Source organism: Ixodes scapularis, unplaced genomic scaffold (assembly GCF_016920785.2).
Source record: "Ixodes scapularis isolate PalLabHiFi unplaced genomic scaffold, ASM1692078v2 PGA_scaffold2__306_contigs__length_199485367, whole genome shotgun sequence".
NCBI classification, from domain to species: Eukaryota; Metazoa; Arthropoda; class Arachnida; order Ixodida; family Ixodidae; genus Ixodes; species Ixodes scapularis.
In genome coordinates, this window is record NW_024609857.1 from 2,094,270 (window position 1) to 2,118,214 (window position 23,945).

The 23,945-nt window shown below is 45.7% G+C and overlaps 1 protein-coding gene across 1 annotated transcript in view; it reads left to right on the forward strand.

The window, feature by feature from the left end:
• Window positions 1-723: 723 nt before the first annotated feature.
• The window catches only part of LOC8040904 (PAX3- and PAX7-binding protein 1), a 35,197-nt gene continuing 11,975 nt past the window's right edge, over window positions 724-23,945 (forward strand). Inside the window, exons 1-17 of the mRNA XM_029991505.4 lie at window positions 724-1,148; window positions 2,592-2,806; window positions 4,479-4,602; window positions 5,199-5,322; window positions 5,481-5,593; window positions 6,031-6,125; window positions 7,340-7,506; window positions 9,319-9,508; window positions 10,204-10,324; window positions 10,394-10,487; window positions 10,951-11,072; window positions 13,089-13,288; window positions 16,621-16,762; window positions 19,429-19,547; window positions 21,199-21,275; window positions 21,389-21,455; window positions 23,752-23,898. Of these exons, the coding sequence (XP_029847365.3) occupies window positions 926-1,148; window positions 2,592-2,806; window positions 4,479-4,602; window positions 5,199-5,322; window positions 5,481-5,593; window positions 6,031-6,125; window positions 7,340-7,506; window positions 9,319-9,508; window positions 10,204-10,324; window positions 10,394-10,487; window positions 10,951-11,072; window positions 13,089-13,288; window positions 16,621-16,762; window positions 19,429-19,547; window positions 21,199-21,275; window positions 21,389-21,455; window positions 23,752-23,898 (2,340 nt within the window). The 5' untranslated portion in view covers window positions 724-925. The remainder of the gene's footprint in view (window positions 1,149-2,591; window positions 2,807-4,478; window positions 4,603-5,198; window positions 5,323-5,480; window positions 5,594-6,030; window positions 6,126-7,339; window positions 7,507-9,318; window positions 9,509-10,203; window positions 10,325-10,393; window positions 10,488-10,950; window positions 11,073-13,088; window positions 13,289-16,620; window positions 16,763-19,428; window positions 19,548-21,198; window positions 21,276-21,388; window positions 21,456-23,751; window positions 23,899-23,945) is intronic.

A 23,945-nucleotide genomic window follows, 5' to 3' on the forward strand; every position in this document is an offset into this window, starting at 1 on the left:
AGCATGCTGCCGCCAGCCTCTGCGACACTAGCGAAATTGTAAATCATTTACGAGTAGGGGTGTCGCGAACTTTTGTCGAACCAGATTTTTTGGTCGAACTTTGGGGGTTCGACTGGGTCGAACCGGTTCGACGAACCTTCGACCTTTTCACCAGATTCGAACGGTTCGACTTTGTGGACAGTGTGGCCAGACCTTGAAACAAGTATGTCTAGGTTTGGAGATTTTGTTTTTTTATGCAAAGGGTTATTTTATTTTGTGAACAGCTGCAATTAAAAGAAACTAATTCTATTCACTGAAGAAGTTAATAACTTAAGTTTTAGTGCTGTATTGACTGAAATAGCGGATCAGCGCTGCACTTAATTCATCTCTTAGCCATTACCATCCAATCCGAAGCCAACTGGCCAACCTGTCGCGCATGCGCACACGAGTCGAACCTCAATACAAAGTTCGACGAACTTTACACTAAACGTTCGAAAAAGTCGAACCTGGTCGAACTCGAACCGCGGCCGGTTCGCGACACCCCTATTTACGAGCATGATGGCTGTCTGGTGGCTTCACTCGCGGGAGCGGGAGCGCGCTCCAGTGTCATTTTTATTTCTTATGATAAACTGAACTAAAATAATTAATTCCACCATTTTGAATTACCTTTCTACGTAATATGAGTTATTTTGCACATTTATTAAGTTTTCCAGCTCTTCCTTTTGCAGTTTGACAGCTATCATCATCATCGTCGCAAGTTGCGGAATCGACCAGAGCCGATTCCGGCCGATTCCAAATCCGGTAGCCATGCTTGTTTTGGTCGGTGCCGGTGAGCAACGTTTTGCGCGAGTTTGCTGCGGGTGCAGAGATCCTACCACTGTGGATCCTACTTACATATGACGGGTCGTTTGATCTGATTGACGAAGGCTGTCTTCAGTGTGCAGGCATGTCGTTGTTTCGGAAGCCAAACCGCAAGTTCCGACAGCGATTGCAGCACAGCGACAGCGAGGATGAAGACGAGAGAGAAGAGATTGCAGTGGTCAGCTTCGTCGAAAAGTCTCCGCCGCGGCCGGAGCCCGTGTCCGCGAACATTTCCGAGGCGGTTGACGTCGACAAAGCAGAATCCAAAGCCCCTGCCTCACTCCTGAGCTTCGGAGATGACGAGGATGGTGAGTCGTTGCAGATCTAAGCACAAGCCGTGGTGTAGCAACAACGAACTTCTTGCGTCCGCCAGTGCCCTCAAGTTTTAACAACTTCCTTTCTACAGAGTCGCTTTTCTTACTCATCGGTTAGACCTAGAGTCACTGTGCTTTATCCAGCGCAAAATCTGTGACTCGAAATGTGACTGTAAGCTGATATGACCACAAATGTAAAACTACAATACTACGCTAATTAGCAGCTGCATACTGTCGCCGCGAAGCGGCGTGAACGCAGGCGGGGGGCTGTGTTTACGAGCTCCCCAGTGATACACGCGCAGTTCGAAAAAGGGTGGCCCGAGCGGCATGAGCTCTCCGCGTAGTGCATATAGCAATTTCCGTCCAAAGTGCACTACGTAGTGCATATAGCATCGCTCTTATTTTTATTTTTCCGAAGGCTATTTTTTGGCTGTGTCTACAGTGCCGTCCGACGGCCCTCCAATCGCGCCCACAAGTGCCGTCCGAAAGAGAGTCGGACGGCGCGTGTATCACTGGGCAACTTCTCAACACACTCCCCCGCCTGCGTTCACGCCGCTTCGCGCCGACAGTATGTGGCTGCTAATACAAAACTATTGAACCATTTGGCCCCGTTGTACACGCCGCTTCGCGGCGTCCAGTCGTCAAACCAAGCCCCGCTGTACCCGATACACTTCCGGAAACGAAGTCGCATACCATTTCGTTCAGCGAAATTTAGGCGACAACAATCATTCTTTTCCTGTAATAATCGTAAAAAAATAAATGTAAATATCGCCAAATGCGTCAGCAAAATAAAATGTTCGAGAAAACAAAAACAAAAAAGTAAGCCCACACTGGGGATCGCAACCGGGGTCACTTGCTTATGAGTCAGACATCTTACCACTCAGCCACACTCCGCTTCCAAAAACCCGTTTTGAGAACTCGTTTTATACGAGACTTTCAGATGGCACTTGAACGCCTGAGTGAGTACCGTCGGACGGCACTTGAACGCTCTACAAGAGTGCCGTCGGACGGTACTCTAGACACTACATTATTTTTTTTGTACAGCAATAGGTAGCAAACGTTTTGCCAAATATGGAGCGTACAGTTGTTAACACAGTGCTTACAGTGCTGTTCCCCCTGTACATCAGGAGCGTACACAGAGTGGCACTCTGATATGTGTGTTGCATATTGCCTGCACAGAACTAAAACAAGTTCCAATGACACTACAGCAATGATTTAGTGTCAGCAAAAAAAAGAAAAAGAGATTGTACCGATAATGCGAAACATTGATTAACGTGCAAAGTTTCCTTCTTGTTTATAACATGAGTGCAATGTGTGGTGCCTGTCTAGGCTAGCAACAATACATATTTTTAGTGGCGATTCAGTATCCCAGAAATCAGGTGAGCCATGAAACGAGTTTGGCATTCGTTTACAAGTTTCCTTTCTGAATCTTTTCAGAGACGGAGGTGTTCAAGGTGAAGAAGTCGAGCTACAGCCGGCGTCTGGCCAAGCAGCTGGAGCGGGACCGCAAGAAGAAGCTCAAGGAGGCCGTCAAGGCGGAGACGAAGCCCGAGAAGGAGGCCACCCCTCCCCCCGCTGCAGTCCCCGTCGAAAAGGCGGTCGAGAGCAAGAGCCCACGGCCCTTCAGCGACGAGTTGGAGATCAAGATCAAGGTGTGCTCTCACGTCCCTTCATACCCTTACCGAAGCCTGCAACCCAACACATAGCATCGACTGCCATTCCGGTGGCCTTGCCCCTGAGCATGAATCTTTGGCAGCATACATTTCGCACCACCGAATTTGTTTTTCTTGGCTAGATTACGTGGGAACTGCCACTAGCATGGTGCGATGACATCACTCGTAAGCCAACCTCCCAACTGTGATGCTTACAGTGCATGTTTTAACATACGTAGCTCTGCTTAAAACTTTTATAAAGCTTCAGGGACTGTCCTTTTGAACTTGACGTCATTTTGCTCTGTTGTTCGGGTCACACCTTATCTCGTGTAAGTTGTCGACGCGAGTTTGTAGTCTTAGCTGATATTTTGTCAGCTAAGGCTACAAACTCTTTGCAACAGGCTGCTAGTTGCAAATAATTATGTTTGAAAAGGAGCAGAAACAAAGTGTTGCCCTAATCCAAATCAAGATGAAACCTTTGTCAAGTGCAAATTATAATGGGAATTAAAAAGGTGCTCAATGTAGCTTGATTTTTTAAAACTTTTACTTGTTTATTCTTGGCACTGTCGACCATTTTCACTCATCCTTGGCATCGGGCACATTCTAAGATGGCCCTGAGAAGGTGTTGCAGATCGTGTAGGCATGTGCTTCTAAACTTGACAGCGCTGCCGCACCATTTGGCCTACCGAACTACGCTTAGAAGATGTGCACATGGTGCTCCACTTAACTTGCAGCGAATGCTTTTTCACATAAAGTATCAAACATTTCATGGATTATAGCAGACATGCCAATCGAGAAATGGCAATATTTTGCAAAAAATGTGATTTCGGGTTTTAGGGTGTTTCATTATCTTTGAATCCTCATATTTTATGCATAAAAATAATAAGTTACAGTTATGAGAGCAAGATTAGTCAAATATGCATTTGGAGACTGCCCGGCAACCCAAAACAGCATAAGTTTGAGCCATTTTTCTGCTCATGGTTCTTCAATTGGTGACTTTGCACCATCACATTTACATTGTAGCCGTCTCCTGTCCATCACAGTTTTCTTCAGCTTGAATTTTTCACAACAAATCATTAACCAAATATTCTTGTTCCCGCCGCGAAAGTGTACCGATACACATCTATGTTAGCGTTTGATTGCGTTTTTCTCTTTATACAATTGTGGGACATCTTCACAGTTTGTACACAAGAATTTTTGTTCTTAATATTCTCCTATCACAACAAATTTTGGCATGCATATACTTTAGTATATGTAGCATGCAACTATCAGGGTTTGGGTAAAATCTATATTTTTCACATTTATAAAAACAGTTAAGAAACTTTTCTATGCCTCTTACAAATGGCATTGTTGCGATTTTAAATTATTTTAAAATAAAATAAGTCTCCCAGACATTATTTTTTTTTGTTCATTGCACTTAGTGGTTTAAGGAGCGAATTACCGTAATATCTCAAGAAATAGCCCATCTAAAGTCAAAAGCAAATCAGGTGAAAATAAAGAGTAAGCTAACTCTCAACGTGTGATAAAAAAAAGTAAAAAAAAATGCTAGTTTTAAATTCAATTGAATTCAATTAAATTCCTCTACAGCCGGCCATTACAGCCATACGGTACAGAACTCCATGGATATCAGCTGATAAGACACATTCTGCATTTAAAAAGGATGCCTTTTCAGAACACAATCAAGATACTGAACTCGGAAGAGATGAAAGACCTCGACGGCAGCTCGGGCTCGGACAAGGACGGAGACGACAATGGCGAGGGCATCAGGTTCCGCAGGTTCAAGAACGTCATACAGAGTGAGTGAGCCCAGCCAATGGGGTTCCCTTGAATCCACCGCATTATCTCGAATGGCTGGTCTTTGCACATTTAACGCTGTTGACACTGCCACTTTTGTAGGTCTCTGCCTTCTGAAACCTGCAAATGATTCTGTTGAATGTCTTCATTATGAAATAAAAAACTAAAAAATAACGATCTAAGCTCAATGCTCGGGAACTTTGTCTAGTGACTACAAATGCTCCTTACACCTTTTTGTGGATTAGAGCCGGTGCTTGCCCCAAATTTGCAATGGCCTTTCAGTGGTGTCCACAGCACTGACTGGGTGTGCAGGAGCCAGTGATCGGTATAATGACTTTTTAGCTAACAACCTTGGCTTTACTGAGTGTCTTGCCCTCTTCAGGGCCACCTGGCATTACTGACTGATATTAATTGACAAAGTTTAATTGGCGCAAAGTTTGAGTGGACATTGTTCGATGCAACGTAAGAAATAATGCCTTTATATTGAGAGTTCAGTACTGGTTGCCGGAAGTCAGCTGATGTTTTTTTGTTAGTATATGTCCATTTAAGCTGTAGTCAAAACTATTGTGATAGCTACAAGTCGTTTTCTCTGCTGCAGGCGGTGTAATCCCAGACGCAGCCACCATCTACGCCCTCAAGAAACAGCGGCAGATGGCTCGAGAGATGGGCGACTTTGTGCCGCTGGAGCCGCAGGAACCCGAGGAGAAGTCGCGTCTGACCAGGTGGGTGCATCAAGATGATTGTTAAGTGGTATGGCTGCCTCCGTCTTCTTTCTGTGAACTCTGGGCAACTGCAGCTTACCCCTGACACCGATATCCAGTCACCCGGGCATGTTGAGAGTGGAGCAGAACCAACCCTTGTGGCATTTGGGTCATTTCAGGAACGAGGACGAAGACCAGAGCGACGAAGAAGAAGGCCGCATCAACTTCACGGTGAACACGGGCGCCCTGGAGAAGCAGCGTGCCCGTGAGGCCATGATACAGGCCCAGGAAGGTGCGTAAGATGTGGACACGTGCAAATTGCAAAAAGAAGCAACTAAATCAGTGCTGTTAGTTGTCATTCACTGAAATGGTAACTGATTATGTTGCTCGTTACGGGGCTTCAAAGAAAGTCTGTTACTTGACCTCAAGATGTTACTTTCCTCATTACTTTTCAAGTGAAACCAGCTGGTGGCTGATGTGTGCAGATCTTGGCTTGCTGCAGTTCGCCCTAAGTGTCTAATATGTCTATAAATCATTGTGCTAATAGATGATTAGCGGCATGCTGCAATTGAAAAATTTGGACACCGATAAGGCAAAAATTGGGTGAACTTGATGTGCGTTTTTGCGTAGGAGCCCCAAAAGGCTCTTTTTTGTGTTTTGATTGACGGTTTTGGGGAAAGTTTGACTGAGGCCTGTCGTGACCCAAGGTTCGAATCGGTGTCTTTTCAGAGAACAGCAACCACGAAAACGAGCATGAAGATGTGGCCGAATTGGAGCGCTGGGAGCAGGAGCAGATGAAGAAGGGCGTGAGCACGGCCCCCATTGTGAGTAGCCCACGCTATGTTAGCGCATCCCCTATCGGTGTTTTTTCGAGTGTTCTAGACCGCCCAAGCATTGAATGGACTAGTGTGTCACAAGACCTGCCGAGGAATGTTAGACGTCATTAATATCCAGCTCCCCCCCTCCGAAAAAATGTTCTGGCTACGCCACTGCTCCCAACATGTCAATTGGCCAACTGCAAAGCTGCGACAGGTGTCTGCCGTGCGCACTTTTGCTGCCACACTGCCAGGATTGTAGCTTTCTGCAGTACCTTCCTATTATAACATCGCCAAGTTGAAATCGGGGAGATCAAATTAGAACTCGGGCAAACTCACCGGTTCGAGACGCATTCCAACTGCCATACCTCTTCTCACAGCTTTTCACTATGGGCAGGTTTGGACATATACTCTTTTTGGCTTTTCCCACTCTGCTGGTTTTTATAATGCCCATGACATTGGAATGATCAGCTGATCAGCCCTTCCAATCTTGCCAAATGTTGAGAAAATACGGCAGCCCTCATTGGGACTGGGGAAGGAAGGAATGACTTTCAGAGAAGAGCTTAGTAATATCGTAAAGTTGCGAGGGAATACCCGCCCCTGAAAGATCATTCATCCCGTTTTTTGGGCTGGCGAGAGATTGCCCACCCCTCGATTCTCGCCAGATATCGATCGCGCAATATCTGACGGGAATCACATCAACCGTGCTATCTGTGGTATCGGTATGCATGACAATTATGTTCGTAGCGAATTCCCACATACTTCTTGCACCGTGAAACGGGAATCTGCTGCATCCCCATTTTGTGGTATCTGTTCCCATGACATTAATTTGTAGCGGGTTAGCGCACTTTTGTCCATGATCTGCGCGCATGGCATCGGTTCCCATGACACCCGGGTTTGTAGCACGTTCTTGAGTGTTTATCGCAGCGTGAAGCACGAATGTGCTGCATCCGCATTCTGCTTTTTCCAATCCCGTGACAGGAGAGTTTGTTGTGAATTCCCACATACTTATCGCACCATGGAACGCGTCCTTGTTTCATATAGTTTGTAGCGCCCCCCCCCCCCCCCCCCCTCCCAATTTGTGCTTATCACCTATTGTTTTATTAAATTTCGGAGTGCATTTCTACCCATTGCCCACCCCATATTTTTCACCATTTATTTCTAAATTTTGGGTGGACATTCTTTTGGAACTTTATGGTAAATGTGTTTGTTTCTGTTTGCAGGTTGCAATGACAGACAGCAGCACCGCTGTGCCCCAGCCCAGCATCCCAAACTATTTCACCAACTACCCTCCTGCCGAAGCTGACACTGACACCGTACAGACTTACCAGGTACCCAAGGACAAGGGGGATCTCACCACAGAAATGATAACCAAGAGAGTTACTGACAGGTGAGCGCCACTGCCTTTCTTGGCCTCTTTTCTGCTTGCGGAGTTTCTGCCGCGTTTGTTTTTAATGACGGCTTCCAAAATAGAGTGAGAAAAGTCTACGCATTGCCCTCGATGCATATTGCTAAGTATTTTAAGACCTTAAAGCCTTGCAAGTTGCACAATACTACAGTTTGGAGCAGAAAAGAACTGAAGGGACTATAGTTATGATTTCCAGGAATAGAGTACTGCAATTATAATTGGAAGAAGTCAGCTATAAAGACAAATAGGCTAAAAGAAAAAGATTTTTTATTCATTTTTCTTTGTTTAGAGCAGAGTTTGGCGCAGGGACAAGACTGGTGTTGAGGCTAGAACTAGTGAATTTGCGTGTTGCATGTATGTTTATTCAGTCGGAAGTTAGTTAGCCCCAATGGGCATCTCGTGTCTCAGCTATAGGTGAGCAATTTAGCCAGTGCAATACAACCGCTAGCCTGGGGTCTTTAACAAGCACCATCCAATAGGCAGGGGTGGGGGTTGGACCCGGGATCGCCCGCTGCATGATCTTTTGCTTCACGCGCCTTGAGCTGTGGTGTGTTATAATTGCTCGTCTGCTGATCCCCCCAGTCCGGGTTTGCTGGGCCACCTTGCACTGTCCGGGTTGCCAGGTCTAGATGGGGTGACGAACTTCGTTGTGGGAAGCTGGGGTGGTTCTTGTCGGGAACAAAGTTGCTTCCTTTGGCCTTCGACGACTAACTTGTTCAACTCGGGAGTTGCTTTTCAATAAACAATTTGATATTTTTGTAGTGAATTAAAAATACATCAGCGAAATATTACTGTAAAAGGTAACTTACCCTGCACGGGGTTTGGAGGGAGGTGCTCGGGTGTTAGCTTATCCAAGCTCGGGGGATTAAGTTACGACTGCGCAGACATTGCCCTTCAGAGTCCCTCGACTGGGCTGGCTCGATTACGGAGCGTCAGCTCCCAAGCTCCAGCACAAATTGAAACCATCTGCTGCATTTCCACTAAAAATTGTTCGTTGGCCCATCCACTTTTGGTGAACTGGCGAATCCTCGAAGCTTTGTCAGTCAGGTGTTTCCCACTGGCTGAAAGTCCACAACCAATCAATCGGCTAACTTTCTCACCATGGGGCAATTGTTTACGTTCCCGCGTGAGACCTTATGATCTGCATGTGTATCTCACGGCCAAAGCTCAGGCGGATTCGGATGCAAGCAAACTTTATGTAGAACTCGCAAGGCGAGTCAGACAGTTGACCTTGGTGTGGATAGTGCCGACTGGGCTAGCCCGTCATTCATTCCGCGAGACACGGTCTGACGTTGTCGTTCTACAGTGCCCCCTAAGACGTGGGCGAGAAGGACTACGTTGACGTAGACAACACCAGCCAGAACCACCACATTCTGCCAGCCCGAAACACACATTCTGATTCTCTCGCAGAAAATGCGCGTTTCGATCCTCGCGTCGTAACTTATGCCTGTCTCTCGAGGTCACCCACCACGGGCAGGTGTTTACGCCACCGTTTTCCTACCAGCCAAGTCCCTCTGGTGCTAACAGCCCACCCACAGAGCCTTACACCCCCTGAAGGTGACCATGATTGAACTAAATTGTAAGCTACTCCGAGATTATAACCAAGCTTAGATGCTACGAAAATTTTATTACAACTCCTAAAATACTTTTAGTTGCGGAAATTGCAACTAATTACAGTAAGGGCTTTAAATTGGTTACTTTACAGTTCTGATTTGTGCATTTTTGACATGAAATCATGTTTGTTGCCTCGGAAAGCGTGATGTGACATGTTTTTTTGTTGTGGTTGTCCTTCAGGCTGGCCAGCGTCCGGGAGCTGCTTGCCCTCCATGAGCAACAGAAGACAACGGCCCTGCTGGATCTGGAAGCCTCTGCTGAGGCCATAGAGCAGCTGCAGGAAGAGCAGCCCAAGCTGGCCGCACGCTTCCACTTTTTTCAGGAGATGCGGGGCTACGCCACCGACCTCATCGAATGCATCGATGCCAAGGTACGTAGTACTGATTTGTCCGACTTTGCCTCAGTTCAAGGAAACCTTAGCCACTTGTATTGCGTGCAAAGTCGAAAAGCCTGTCTTTCTGGCCCGTCTTTAACTTCTCCGCCTTTCTTTTTACTTCCCTCGCTAAATCTTGCACGCTGGCCAGACTCGAAATAATATTGGCCGCTTTCACTCTTTTGTTTTAGTCGTGGCTCATCTTCTTTTGTGGTTGAAAGCAACCACAACAATAGTGAACGACTTTGCAGATTTGTAACCAATATTTTTGAACCTTCGTTTGATACACAAGGAAGAGAGAGCAGAATGCGTCCATTGACGTTTCCCTCGTGACCTCGACTGTGCAAACACTGGGGCGGCACTTCCATTCGAAACTTCCTGAAACGTGTCTCCGATTGGTGTGTTGACTTCGGCCTCTAGCTTGACAGTTCATGGAACTTCGAGCAGCCAGGAGTGGGGACGCCTCGACGACGACGACACTCTTGTTCGCTCCTGCTTTTCGCCAGCACTTCTAGGACCAACCGTCAGGCTTGTGACATCCAGCAGCATGACACTCTGGCTTTTGCGACATATATTGTTGCCACTTGGGAACCACTTTCGAAGCATGGGCAGGACGCTAAACACGCCAGTCGGAGACACGTTTTGAGCGCTATAACAGAACGTTCGGCGTGCTTCAAGTCAAGCTCTCGCAGATGCCGGTCCTCCTTGCGCTGGAGGGCCGCATGATGTCGCTGCTGTGTCAGCGCAGCGAGCGTCTTGTGCAGCGGAGACACCAGGACATCAAGGACCAGGCCGAGGAGTGCACCCTGGCCGGTGAGGGAGCGCTTTCTTCATCCGTCTTTGGAGGCAGGGCGCCTGACTCGGTTGCTTCTGTCATTGCAGTGAAGAACCTGAAGGGGGCACCCAACCTGGCGGACGTCGGACCGAAGGGGAACAACTCGCGCAACTGGAGAGCTGCCGAGCGGGAGGGCCGCAGGTACCGTACCGCGAATCCCCCGTAGCCGCTGCACTTTTAGGAAAGCGTACCGTTGCCATAAGAGACGTGCGTTGAGGAGCCGCAGAATCTAGAGTGAGGCTTGCCGTGCGTAAGCTTTCGTCCACTCATAGCAAATTCTCAACACAACCATTTTTTGCGAGAATTTGTAGTTTTTCATATAAGCGACTGGTTCCACATCCTTCGGCGGCTCTTTTTTGTGCACCTCACTGTCCCGTGCAGTTCTCGCTTTACAAGAGTCCCGTCGACCATGTATGGTCAATTGTTCTAGAGTCAAAGACAGTTAAGACATTTAATTTGGACAGTTGGCACATTGCTTCGAGGATAAATAAAAATAAAAACAAACCTGAAATGAGACAGCCTTTTTTTTTTTTGTCATTGTTTTGTTTCTCCGGTCACTTCCTGCTTGGAAGGCATGTCTCGACGTTGCCGACACTCTGCTCAGGGTCCGGAGGCGGAAAGCCCGGGAAGCCAAGAAGAGCTGCACAACCCTGGCGCATCAGGAGGGCATGTCGACGGACGACGAGCAGCCAGACACGGAGGTGCTCGCCTTCAACAAAGAGATAGGTGAGGCTGCCCAATCTTGCACCGCCTCTCGATCGGTATCATTACCGTGCCTGGAAATCGTCTCCAAACGGTGCGTTTGGTACGCTACATGTCAGTTGAATGTTTATAATCTAGTGCATTTGCTTGCAGGTATTGTGGTTAGCAAATTTCGAAAGAGCAAAGTTTCTGAACATGCTTTGTTTCAATGCCAGTGCCACTGTTTTAGAGAGATGGGAGCGCAGGTGCCTGTAGTGTTACTTATTTTGAAGACACTGCTGGCTAACTTTTGAAAGCCAAGGCAGGGTGTAAGCAGAGCAGTAAAAAAAGGGTCGGTAAAGCAACTAAATATGCATAAGCATTCAGTAAAACGAGTAAGCTGTTTAGTTCTTGGAGTCCATTTTAACGCACAAAAGCTCATCAACTTCATTAGAAAATGTAGCAAAAAAGGACGACACCTGTCACGCTGTGGGGCAACTCGGTATTCGGAAATGAATATTCTAAACGTATTTCCTGCAACAAATCTCGTGAATCAGTTTCTCATGCTTCTGTCTTGTGTCACGGCTATATTAAACTGAAGATAGACATCAAACTTTAAACAAGCTTTGTTATATATTATGCTATATAAAATAAAATATAAAAATGACAACTCAGGCAGTCCAGATGCAGCATACAATGGTGGAACATTTGATTCTTTGCCATATAAATTATAAATGGGTCTAAGTTATTTTTTTTTAATCCCCTCCAACTGGTTTGTTTACAATTGTGAATTAGGGTTCCATAAGATGTTGGCATATTCTAGTAAAGGAGGGATTAGAGATTTATATGTTGTTAGCTTGGTTTCAGGAGTGCAGTGTATCATAGTCCTTTGGAGCGACCACAGTTTCTTTGACGTTTTGGCAATGACTACCTGCCCAATGTCAGAAGTCCAGCTTAAGCTAGAGGTAATTGTAATGCCTAGGCACTTGTATTCATTGCCTACTGCTACAGCTTTTGAGTTGATAGTTTAGGGGGAAAAAAAGTGGTACCTTCTTCCACGTTATTGTCATTTGCATGCATTTCTTAGCGTTCAAGTCCATTTGCCACTTTTTACACCACAGAAAGATCAGTTGAAGGCTGTCATCTAAACATTTTTGATCATTAATGCAAGCTATTTTGGAAAACAGTATACAGTCATTTGTGAAAAATCTACACTGTATCGAAGGTTCATCTACCATCAGATTATGATAAAAACTAGAAAAAGCAATGGTCTTTGTACCAAGCCCGGGGGATGCCAGATAGAACGGGTAATTCAATGGATTCTACTTTGCCCACAGACACAAACTGTTTACAGTTGGTAAGGTAAGAGTCTAACCCTTTCAGGAGGCAATCATTATCTAGTGCCTGTTTCAGCTTACGCAATAACTTCGAATGCGAAACCCTGTCGTACGAATTTGTGAAATCTAAGAAAACAGCATGAACTCCACCATCATTGTCAATTACTGTTGCAAAATTATGGACCGTGTGGAGAAGTTGTGTCTTTGTCGAGCACCCTCTAAGGAACCCGTGTTGTTCACCTATTAGATATGCAGTAGTTCCTAGAAAAGTTGTGATGTGCTTGAAAATGAAATGTTCAAGAACCTTACTACATGTACTCAACAACGGCACTGGTCTATAATTGCAAACACTCTTTTTCTTTCCACTCTAATGTATAGGCACTACTTTGGCTACTTTACAATCTTGTGGCACCTGACCCGTTTTTAAACAGATACTCCTACGCACCCATGCATAGGATTGTCTTCAAGGTGGCAACGAGACATGCCACTGAAGCCTCACAAAAAAATCCAAAACCCATACCTTATTCAATATGTCCTTCAAAAAAAAAGAAAAGGGGGGTTGAGGGTTTAAAATGTGTGTAGGGGTGGGCAGGTGCTTTAAGGCTCATGCCTCTAGCATAGTTTCGACATACATTTTAGTACATTTATTTCAAACTGTCGTGGAAGGAACTTTTGCGATTGAGTAGACAGGTTAACGAGATGCATTCCTCGGTGTGCGCCACAGAGGTGATTCTGGACGACGCCCGGCACGTGTTTGAGGACGTGACGGAGGACTTCAGCAGCGTGACTGCACTCAAGCTGAAGTTTGAGCGCTGGAAGCTGGAGTTTGAGGAGTCGTACGAGCAGGCCTACATCCCCCTGTGCCTGGTGAAGCTGCTCGTGCCCTTCGTCCGGCTCCAGCTGGTCACCTGGAACCCCGTCGACGTGAGTGCCCTTCCCACCGACGCCGCATCAAGTCTTGGCTCAGCGCCTTTTTTGGTGTCATTCCTTTTGTCTGCCCATTTACAGTTTGGGTCTTCGTGCATTTGCCACAGTTGGACTGGTTACAGGACCAATAGGGTCAAATTAATCATTAAAACATGCTTAACCCTTGACGGTCAAGTTTTCTTTCCAAGCGATATTTCCCAGTGGTCGGGTTTTGTTTCCAAAGGAATACTATAAATCTCAAAGTTGTTTCCCCGGAGTAGCCTCTGGGGTGAGCCCACAAATGTCCTCGACCGCCCCTACCCTGAGGGATAGCATTTTTCCTGTTTAAGTTTTAGCGGATCTGAGGCTTTTATTGGTGTAGTACATCTGTTATTGTTTACAAGGCTTGTTTTGTGGGGCTTCTGTGCTGCTTTATAGCAACAGCACCGAAACTGGGAGGGGTTCCTCAGCTGTCAACTGAGATAATAGGTGCTCATCGACACTGTGAAGCTCGAGAACCCCGGTACAAAGAAAGGGTCAGTGCGCAGGTTTCTTCTTCATTATCTAGCGGGAGCACGTACAGTGCTTGCAAGCTGTTCAAGTTTTAGAAACATCAAATGGAAATATTGAAGGCAAACATTTGTCACCTTTCTTCTATTTGGTTTCATTTGGGTGCGTCCGCTTCTGCGAAGCGGCTTCATATTCCGAACCGGAGGCACTTTACAGAGCTTCCCCATTGGATGGTTAGCTCTCATTCTCTGAATTCAATTTTGAGAGGCGTTAAAAGTCTGGACCATCTCACACGTGTTGCGTGCATGAGGCATCTAGTCTCAAAAACATAAATAGCTCCAGCAAAGCAAAGCTCCATGCGAATATAATGTCTATAGCTCGCCAAAGACATAACAAATAGCAACTCCTCAAGCGGTGCGCGCACTGTCGCATTTAGCCGGGCACTTCCAAATGTGTAATCTGCCGGACATGTATGGTGACTATTGCCCTTTTAAGCAGAAAAGGAAAAGGTTGTCGGCGCAACAACTGCTGGACCGCGTGCGCCAGGGTGGTGGTGTTATGGATGCCTGCAATGCACATAGGAGACTGTACAGTCCTTTGTGTAATACAGTCAACAAACGACAGATAGAGACATCATAGAGTACCGACATACAGTTCAGTGTAAGATTTTTCATTATATCAGGCTTTAAGTAAACAGCGTATATCGAGATGTGAAAATTAAAAAGTAATCTCTGATGCATCAAAAAGAGTCTAGCACAGCTTGCGCTATTTGTTTGCATAGATGTTACGAAAATTAACCTATTCTGCCAGAATGAATTCAGAGTTTGCACCTTTTGGTGCCTGTGTCCTTCCTTTCGGTCATGCATTTTGGCAGTTGTGTTTTAACGTGATAAACGTTGTGGCAGCACTAAGTGTCTATTCTCGGTGTTGGTAAAAAGAAAAATAGGCGTTTACAGTGATGGAGGTGCTACACCAAATTGTGCCATGAACGAAAGTCTGCTACATATTGCACCAAAATGGCATCTTTGCTAAGAATTCCACCAGACCTGCTTCGACATGAGCTTAAATGAAGCAAAATATAAGAATATTTTAATATTGGTCGACCCTAATACTCAGAAAAGAAGGAGGAAAAAAAAACAATGTATTTTTAAGGCATGACTACAATATGTATTTCACAATGTTTCTATTCACCGTATAGAATTTTTCATCATAAGTCAGAACACAGTCGAAGGCTCGAACACATTTAGCCACAAACATACCAAAAGCGCAAGTCATGGTTTAGCCGATGAAAGAACACATACACAAAGATGAACGAATGCCATGATATCGCGCTTTGACGCTGTTAGGTTGGTCCTACTGGCTCGTAGCTTTCGCTGCGCTGTGAATTAATGCAAAACAAAGTTTAGAGATTGCTCATCAACCGCGCTGGCAGGTTGATCGCTAACATCGTCTAAATTTAGAGACGACGTCGGTGACGTCAGGAGTTAAACTTCACGAGAAAGCATTGCAAAGTCGTAGGATGGCGGCTACTGTAATAAGACCAAACCAGGGTCTTGTACTCCTGATGAGATCTCTTGATTATCATGTCAGATGCATGCCTCTGTGCCGACTCTCACCGCCTCTCACCAGTGTGCACGCGCATCAAAATTCACCTTTTTGCACCAGAGTGCTAGGAGCTGTGGCTTACATGGGTGAGCCCCTGGGTCATTGCGATGGGATTGCAAGTTATGCTCAGTATGGTTACAGCATTGTTTGGAGATTTGTGTTGGTCCTTTGTTCCCCTTGTTCCCCTTCTCCAGGGATCATTAGTGTCGCTCTTGTTCAGCTCGCTTGCACCTTTGCATTAGTTGCATTATCACTATTACAGGTCTACCTTATTTAATCTTAATTGTAAATTAATCTCTAATAAAAGAATAAAAAAAGCTACCGTAAAATACCGTAGGAGCGCCCATCCAACTTTCACTGAAAACTGGGATAATCTAGACATGGGCGCTTGTCCGGTCAAATCAGGCGCTTAACGTATGATTTGCAGAATTCACAAGTTTGGGAGATGTTAATAGTGGGCACTTTTGCGGTCTTTTACGGTATGTCAAGAAAGAGGAGGGGGAAAAACAATGTGGGTCTATATTTGAATAAATACGGTAGCCAAGGTTCCTGCGCAGCTGTTGATCGAAACAGCAGCGGACTTTGACTTCACTCTGGTTCTAAGACTGCTAAACAGCAGTGTCACTTTTAAAGCACAAGTGTAGGTTTTCATAACATTTGTGGGCAGTTGTTTTTGCAGTTTATAATATCGGAGTCTTGATTTCAGTAGGTTCATAAAACTGGAGGATGCATTTTTATTGTTTTAGCAGATATGCTGGTTTTGGCTGGCATTTTACAGAAATGATATTTACAGGCCAAATAAGCTACCGTGTGTAAAAATGGGAAAGGTGAGAGTATTTATCCCAGCTGAAATGTTGCACTATGATTCATTTTTCAAAAATTTTTTTGAGTATTTTTTGTAAATGGAATTTTCTCTAACCAGAGCCTTAGGACTAGAAAGAAGTCTCTGTGTTCTTTTTCTGCCCCATCTATTCTTATTACAAAAAGGTAATAAGTAATATGCTCCAGTGTCAAAGAGATTTAGTGATGCAGTCACTTTTTCATTTTCAAGTGATGTACTAACAGATGGTGGCATCTGCTCCAAAAGCGTGAGTGGCTGCTCCAAACAAATATTTTGCCGGCTACAGAAACTGCTGCAAAACGTCAAATGCCGCTTTTATCACTGCGTTTATCGGGGTGTATAGTAAGTAACTGACGTCGCGCGACAACATTTTGACTCGTGGCAAACGACGTAGAAACCCGAGAGCCTGGAGAGCTGTCCCTGGTACGAGGCCCTCCTGTTCTACGGTGACTCGAGCGAAAACCTGGACGTCGAAGACCCCGACCTGTGCCTCATTCCCCGCATCGTGGAACGAGTGGTGTTGCCCAAGATGGCCGGTGGGTCAGCCGAGCATTCTCTTTTTATAAACCTGCTGGGTGTGCTCAGACTTGCTGGTGTCAGAAGACTCGAGTCCTTTTACAGCCCCTTCCCCTAGCAAATAGCGAGCGCTCGCACATTTGGGACATGGAGAATCCGGTCTCGGTGGGGGAGCAGATGGAGCAGAGGGAAATGTCAGCGAGCAGAGCAGACGGAGCTGCTCTGCTCGCTGGCATTTCTGCCGCATGGCCACCACTGTCGCTGCCACAGCACCGTTGCGGCTGTTCTTTCCACCACTGCCGCCCTTGTTGTGCTGGACAAGTGCAGCTCATATTTACTGCCTTAGAAGCTTTCCGATCAATGTACCCTTCCCGTGGAGTAATAAACATACCCTCGAGTAAGAATGACTTTTTACACATCTTGATCGCAACCCTGGCTCTTTGGCGGGAACGTTAACACCTTGGCACTGCGTCTTATCGCTTCGCCGTCTTTGGAACATCTTGTAACGAGGCTTGTAGCTTCCCGCATCTTTCTGTCGCCAAATGCTACTGGTGTAGTCGCTTTTGTGTTTGCCACAACGTCGCTAACGCAAACATCAAAACTGAAATGTTGCGAGTGACTACAGATCAAACTCCTCCAAAAAATGCAGCGCAGATATTTTCTCCGGACTGCTCGATGTGCTCTGCCACTTTCTCACAGATCGGTTGGAGGTGCTCGGCTAGCGCTGCACCAACTCCAGATCTCTAAGCGGTGCACAGAGAGATTGGTTGCATCTCGCGAGTGGCACAATAATCCATTTGCCGAGTGCTCGCTATTTACCTTAGAAAGGGCTATTTGTGTGAGGCGAGTGAAAATATGAAAAAATAACAATCCTTAATCGGTACCACCTGTAGAGGGACAATGCCAACTTAAATTTCAAAAAAAAAAAAAAAAATGGTAGAGATCTATTAAAAGGTTATTTTGAAAAAAATACCCTTTTAGTTATTATACAGGAAAAAATAGGGTGTGCGTGAGCACCACTAGAGGAACGGACTCGATCAGCGGGCTTTTATTTATTAACAAAGTAAAAATTATCCTAAAAAAATTATTAAAATACATTTTTGAAACATAAAAAGATCCTTTTTTTTTTCTTTTGCTGTTGGTCATTTTTTGCCGGGTGTCTCTTATTGGTTGGGGTGTCAGATGACCCTAGTACTGTATCAGTCTTTTGCTGAAATTGGGCAAGACGAAAATTACCTTAAAGGCCGACGTACACTTCGCGCTTTCCACTTTTGCCCGCCACCTCCTTTCTTATATCCTCCCCACGTTTTACCTTGCCCCAACCTGGCTCCCTCTTGCAGCTTAGGAGAGGGGAGTGCTGAAAGGATTATCTTCCCTGCAGAAAACCGAGGTTGTACGTCGGCCTTTAAGATAAATTGTTTTTGTTTGCGTGAATGTGTTTGTTTTGCAAGGCAGCTCTTGTGCAGTAAGACAAAGCCAAGAGACAACATTTTTTTTAAGATAGGTTTTCAACCTTTATTGTAATTGGTTAATTTTTGTATTTGTCAGATACTGCAGGTTATCAACCTTTTAAAGGGGTAGGGAAACGAAATTCCGGCGCTCATTTTTTAGCTTTAATGCGTTGCATGTTGCAGCATAACCTCAAAAATACCAGACCTTCGTTGAAAGGCACAAACAAACTAATTTAAAGCTAATTAAACGGTCTTTTAATTTGCATTTGGTGGATGCATGCGATGTAGTCATGACGTAGCAAGCTCCATCGAAGCATCGCCGCTCTTTGGCATTTCAACATTTTCCTTCTTAGCTTTCCTCCCGCGTATTGTACCAAACAGTCCAAGAAAACGGAATAGAAGGACTCCCCTCTTTCTCGGACCCTCGTTTGTACACCCGGATACAGCCATTCTCCCCCTTGAAGATTAGCCCGTCGCTCAAAGCTCGGACAAAAGTTGCTTCCCCCCCCCCCCCCCCCCCCTTTCAGCCCTAAGCTGACAGTGTTGTGGAAGCTACGTTCTCCTTGGGCCAGCCACATGCTCGTCACCCCACGGGTACTTCGAACGACTCGGTTGTAACGCGTTGACGCTACTGACACCACCACAACGCTGACAACGCCACCAAGGGCGAAGCTCATAAGCACGCCTGCCTTGCTACTCCACAAACGCGGGAAATCTTTTCTTTCTGTTTTTGTTTGCGCCGGATATCCCATGACGCATCGCGCTCTCTGTTCGCTTTTCTTCGAGCGCTTGCTCGAGTGCACCGTTTGGAACAAAAAATATATCCAGTTGTTTAAAATACAAACGTGCGATTATCATTTACGGTTATTATTCGTCATGCTTGACTCATTTCCAAACAAAATTTCAATATTTAAATTTTTTGTTCCCATACCCCTTTGAATAGGCAGGGAAAGAAAGGGGAAAAGAACTAGCAATTCTGCATCCCAGTGGCAGCAAACAACTTGAGGGCTAGGTTTTTTTTTTCTTCTCAAAACGAAGTCAAAGTGTTTTTTTAGAATGCAGCTTCATTGTCAACATGGAAGAAGGAAAACTTGCGGGATGACAGATGCCTGCCCCTTGTCCTCTACATTTCTACTCTTCCAACATCCATGGTTTTCTTAGAAGGCAGTTTTCTTGCCTTCTAAAATTTGGTTGCACATGGCGAGCACCTTTAGCTTGGAATTTTGTGTCTCCAGCCCTGGCAGAGAAAGTGTGGGATCCGATGTCAAGCAACCAGACGCTGAACCTGGTGCGGACGGCCAAGAAACTGGTTGAGGATTACCCCATGGTTGGGGGACACAGCCGCCATATGCAGGTGAGTGAGTTTCTGATGCAGCTAGATGCCGAAAGATTGTACTGTCGCAGTATGGTCGTTGCAAAGTGCAAAAATCGCCTTAGTAGCAAAGTGCCCTAGTGTCTGTATATTGATCACGATTTGACCTGTTCCCTCTCCTCATGCACTCTTAGCAAGGGTGAACAAGTGGGCAGTGTTTAGAAAAATGTTTACCTTGGGAATGTGGTACATTGGCAACATCTCATGTTGCTCGGTTGGTGCCACCGAATTTTGTAACCAAACTTTTTGGCCATCCGTGACCACCACAGCCCTGCATATCCACGAATTACCCGTGGATCACCTGCGGTTATCCGCAGTCAACTGGTGGATCCAGATAAAAATTAATCGGATTTGGCGGACTGCGTATTGGATGCGGATATCTGTGGGTCCGGACCTACATTTTTGCCGAGACGGCCCATAAATGTGTATGCCCGCAGAGTGTGGAGTGAATAAGTGAATGATACAATGGAGTGCATCATCGAATGTTTTACGGGAGAAAATTACTCTTCAAGAAAAATGGTTCCAATCGGGGGGAAAATTGCTTTTTAGGCCAAGCAAGACCCGATTCTCACCAAAGATCTCTTTAGAGCGTTCCATCTCACCAAAAATGCTGTCCCTAGATAAATGAAAGAATGCCGGGTCATCAGTCATCCCGGGAAAACATGTTCTTGTTTAGCAGTGAAAGACCGGGAAGTGTTCTTCGGGCAAGGAAAACCCAAAACGTACAAGCCACAAGAAAGCGAAGAAGCCTCCTTCCTTTGTTCATGTTTAAAACTGAAACTAATGGAGGTGCTACCGTTATAGAATATATGGTGATATTTTCCCAGTGATCTACAGTGCGACCCACTTATAACGATAATAAGAAAACCCGAAATTTCAATCGTTATAACCGATTATCGTTGTATCTGGACTAGAAACTGATCATTTCCGGTCTAGAAACCCTAGAAACTGATTGCTATAAGCGGTACATCGTTATAGTATGTGGTATCATTGTAAGTGGGCCTGCACTGTACTCGCGTCTTACCTCATATATACGAGTGCCTCGCTGCGGTGAGTGGCCATCTTTCCTCTCCCACTTTTTGATTGTTTCACCTAAATAAAATGAAACAATATTATAAGTCTATCTTTCATTAATTTTCATGTTTAGAAAATTCGCATTTAAAAAAAAGTATTTCAAATGCAAAAAAAAACAAATCTAAATTTTTTTTTTTCTAATTACATTTTTTGGGCAGTGTTACACACTTCCAGGATAATTTCAAAGCTGTGATCATCTTTCCAGCGATGCAAAGTGTCTCTTAAGGGATGATCACTTATAAAATAAATATGATGAAACAAAATATGAACTTTCACCGTATTCTAACTCGGAGTTCTTTGTACAAAGCTAAGTTAACGGCTTATAAGGTACTATCTAGACGGCTTTCTTCTTTCATTCAAAATGAATTTCACAATGTAAAATGAATGATCATGGATTGCGGGTCGGATGCGGTTCCGAATTTTGCAGAAGTGGTTCTGATGCAGATATAAAGTATGTGGATGATCAAACTGTTATTTGTGCGAGGCTCTAATAACTGGTGACTTTCTGTGTTTCAACGTAAACAGAATTTCTAATGCCTTATTCTTCTTCTACTCCCAGAATTTCTTGGCCAAGGTGGCTGCTCGGATTCAGAGGGCCATCGACGAAGACGTCTACATCCCCCTCTACCCCAAGGAGTGAGCGCTGCCTGTCTTTTTTATCCACTGAAAAACGTCCTTACTCCTGTTGTCATGCATTACGCAAGTGCAATTGTATTGGAGTCACTTACTCATTTCTGCAACCCTTGCAGGGTACTGGAGAACCGAGCAGGTGTGGCAGCAGCCTTCTTCCATCGACAGTTCTGGTCTTGCCTCAAGGTAAGGCCCCGCACTGCACTTTGCTCTTTAATTTGTCTCATGTATTTGTGAAGTATGAAGACACCAGTACATAAAAAAAGATGCATTTTCTCTCTTTTGGGAGTCTATGTGTCAAGCCCCGTAAATGTTTTCATTATTTTAGTGTCGTGGGAACTTTTATTGAGACAAATTACTAGTATTTACTTGAACGTGAACATTTGGCAGATGTCTGTCTGGCTGGACCAAGAGTAAATAAAAGGGGAGATTACAACCAAGCCCTAATTAGGGACCTGACTTTTCGAGGCCGCTCGACCCCTTCTTCAGGGGTCATTCTGGCGATGACCATCAAAGAGCAGTATTCTGCTCTTTGATGGTCATCGCAGCAGTTTCGCATGGCTCCCAAAGGGCCGTACTGCGCATGCGCGAGGAGCAGTGGCGTCACACAGCGCACCAGAGCTGCCGCCGCCGTGCGCACCTGGCCAGTCTGTGCATTCCAGAGGAGTGACGTCATAGCCATGGCAGATGCACTGGCGCCGCCGCGTGCCCAGCTGTGCGCATAAACTCGCGCTACGTATATCCTGGCATAGCCGAGCCAAGACACCGCAATTTTTGTAGCGTAAGCTACACTGGCCGAGGTTGAGCAGTTTCGCGTGGCTCCTGGAGAGCCGTGCTGCGCATGCGCGAGGAGCAGTGACGGAACGGGCAGGACTGGTATGGCGCCTAGGTCAGTCCCCGATGCACGCGCTCGAGATTATGGCTCACTCTGTCCGTCTGTTCTGGGCGGCAGCTTGGTTGCTTGATACATAGCAACACGGCGCACAGCTGGCCAAACCAGCAACGGGCATCTGGCACACCCCAGTGGAGGACTGAGGATTAATTTGGACCACCTGGGGATCTTTTGACGTGCAACTGAAAGCTCGGTTACACAGCGCCTCCTCCGCAATAAGAAGAGCGGACAAGCTTAACTCATCGGATCCCGAAGTAGTCACACAATGCGTGTACCGTGTGTATCATTAAGCATGATAATCAAGCTAATCCTAGACATCCAGGAAAGCTAAGAATAACCAGCTGAACCTAAGCTTTTCTTCTATGTTGGTACATTTCTTTGTGGGTTGGTGATATCGCAAAGCCTGTTGACGTAGGCAGATGTTAAAGTGCCGGGAGACCTATGCGGAGCACAAGCCCTGCAAAAGAAGCAGACGAACTTGCACTCTGCATTGATGTTTTTTTGGCATAGTTTGTACGTGCCATGATTTTAAGCAAAGCTTTTTTCAGTGGTTAATTTTAATTCTGAGGATGCGGGTGCTCTTGAAGTCAATCCGGCTACGATGACAGGCTTTGTGATATCACTGACCCAAAGAGAAGTGCACCATCATAAAAGAAGAAAAAAGCTCGAGGTACACCTGAGCACTTCTTATGAGTTGTGAATGCGAAAGCATGCGTGCCGTTCCTCCGCTCCCTTATTTCGTCTGCGGTGTACTTGCATCGACAATCGAGCACGCACGCTCTGCTCGCTGCACCGACCTTGGGCGTGGAGCGGTGGAGCCGCTGCCTCACGGACACGCAGCGCCATGGGATCGCACTAATTGAAACTGATGCGCGGCAGCTTCATTTCACTGCTGTTTTGCGTGACTTTCTGCGTGGTTTCAAAGCTGGGATGCCTCAGATTGCAGCTTCGGGAACTTGTGTGCCGTTTGGCGCTGCTGATGACCTCGACTTGCTCCATGGGACTGTTAATGCTTTCGCATTAAAAACAAAACAAAAGATACTGCTCTTCTACGACCAATGTCACAGTCGCCTCCGAAGAAAGGGCCGAGGAGGACTCGAAACGTCGGGTCCCTATTAGGGCTTGTTTGGTTTTCCCCCCTTTTAATTACTAGTACTTACTGCAGTAGCTAGGATTTCTTAGTTAGTACGGTACATCAAAGTTACAATAATGGCCAAAAAAGCTCTCACCTTGTCTCTATACAGAAACTGTTGTTTTAACAAACACCTTTTTGCATATCTGTGGCAATCCTAATGTATTTATGCGTCCTCTGCATATATGCTCCTAAAATCATTTCGACATTGTGAAAACATAGAGATCAGGAGACAAAGAAAATAAAGTTCCAACAGAAAGGCCATGGTAACCGTACGTCTTGCATGCCATGTCTTTCTAAATGTTCTTTCCACGGGTAAAGCTATACCTCTTGTTAGGGACGTTATTAAATTGCAGCACTGTTTCTTCCCTCAGGAGTTGAATTGCCACACTATCCCTTTTTTCTGTTTGGCACGTTAGAAATTGTTGTGCTTTGGTTTTTCTTTCTTCGTGGTGCAGCTGATGAAGAATGTGCTGAGCTGGCAGGGCCTGCTAGCTGAGGACCCGCTGAAGGAGCTGTCTCTGTGCAGCCTGCTGAACCGCTATCTCGTGTTTGCCCTTCAGTCCTGCATCGGGCAGAGAGACACCGTGGAAAAGTGTAAAACGGTGGGTCGCAGTACCTCATTTTGAAATGCCTGGTTAGCACTGAGTGT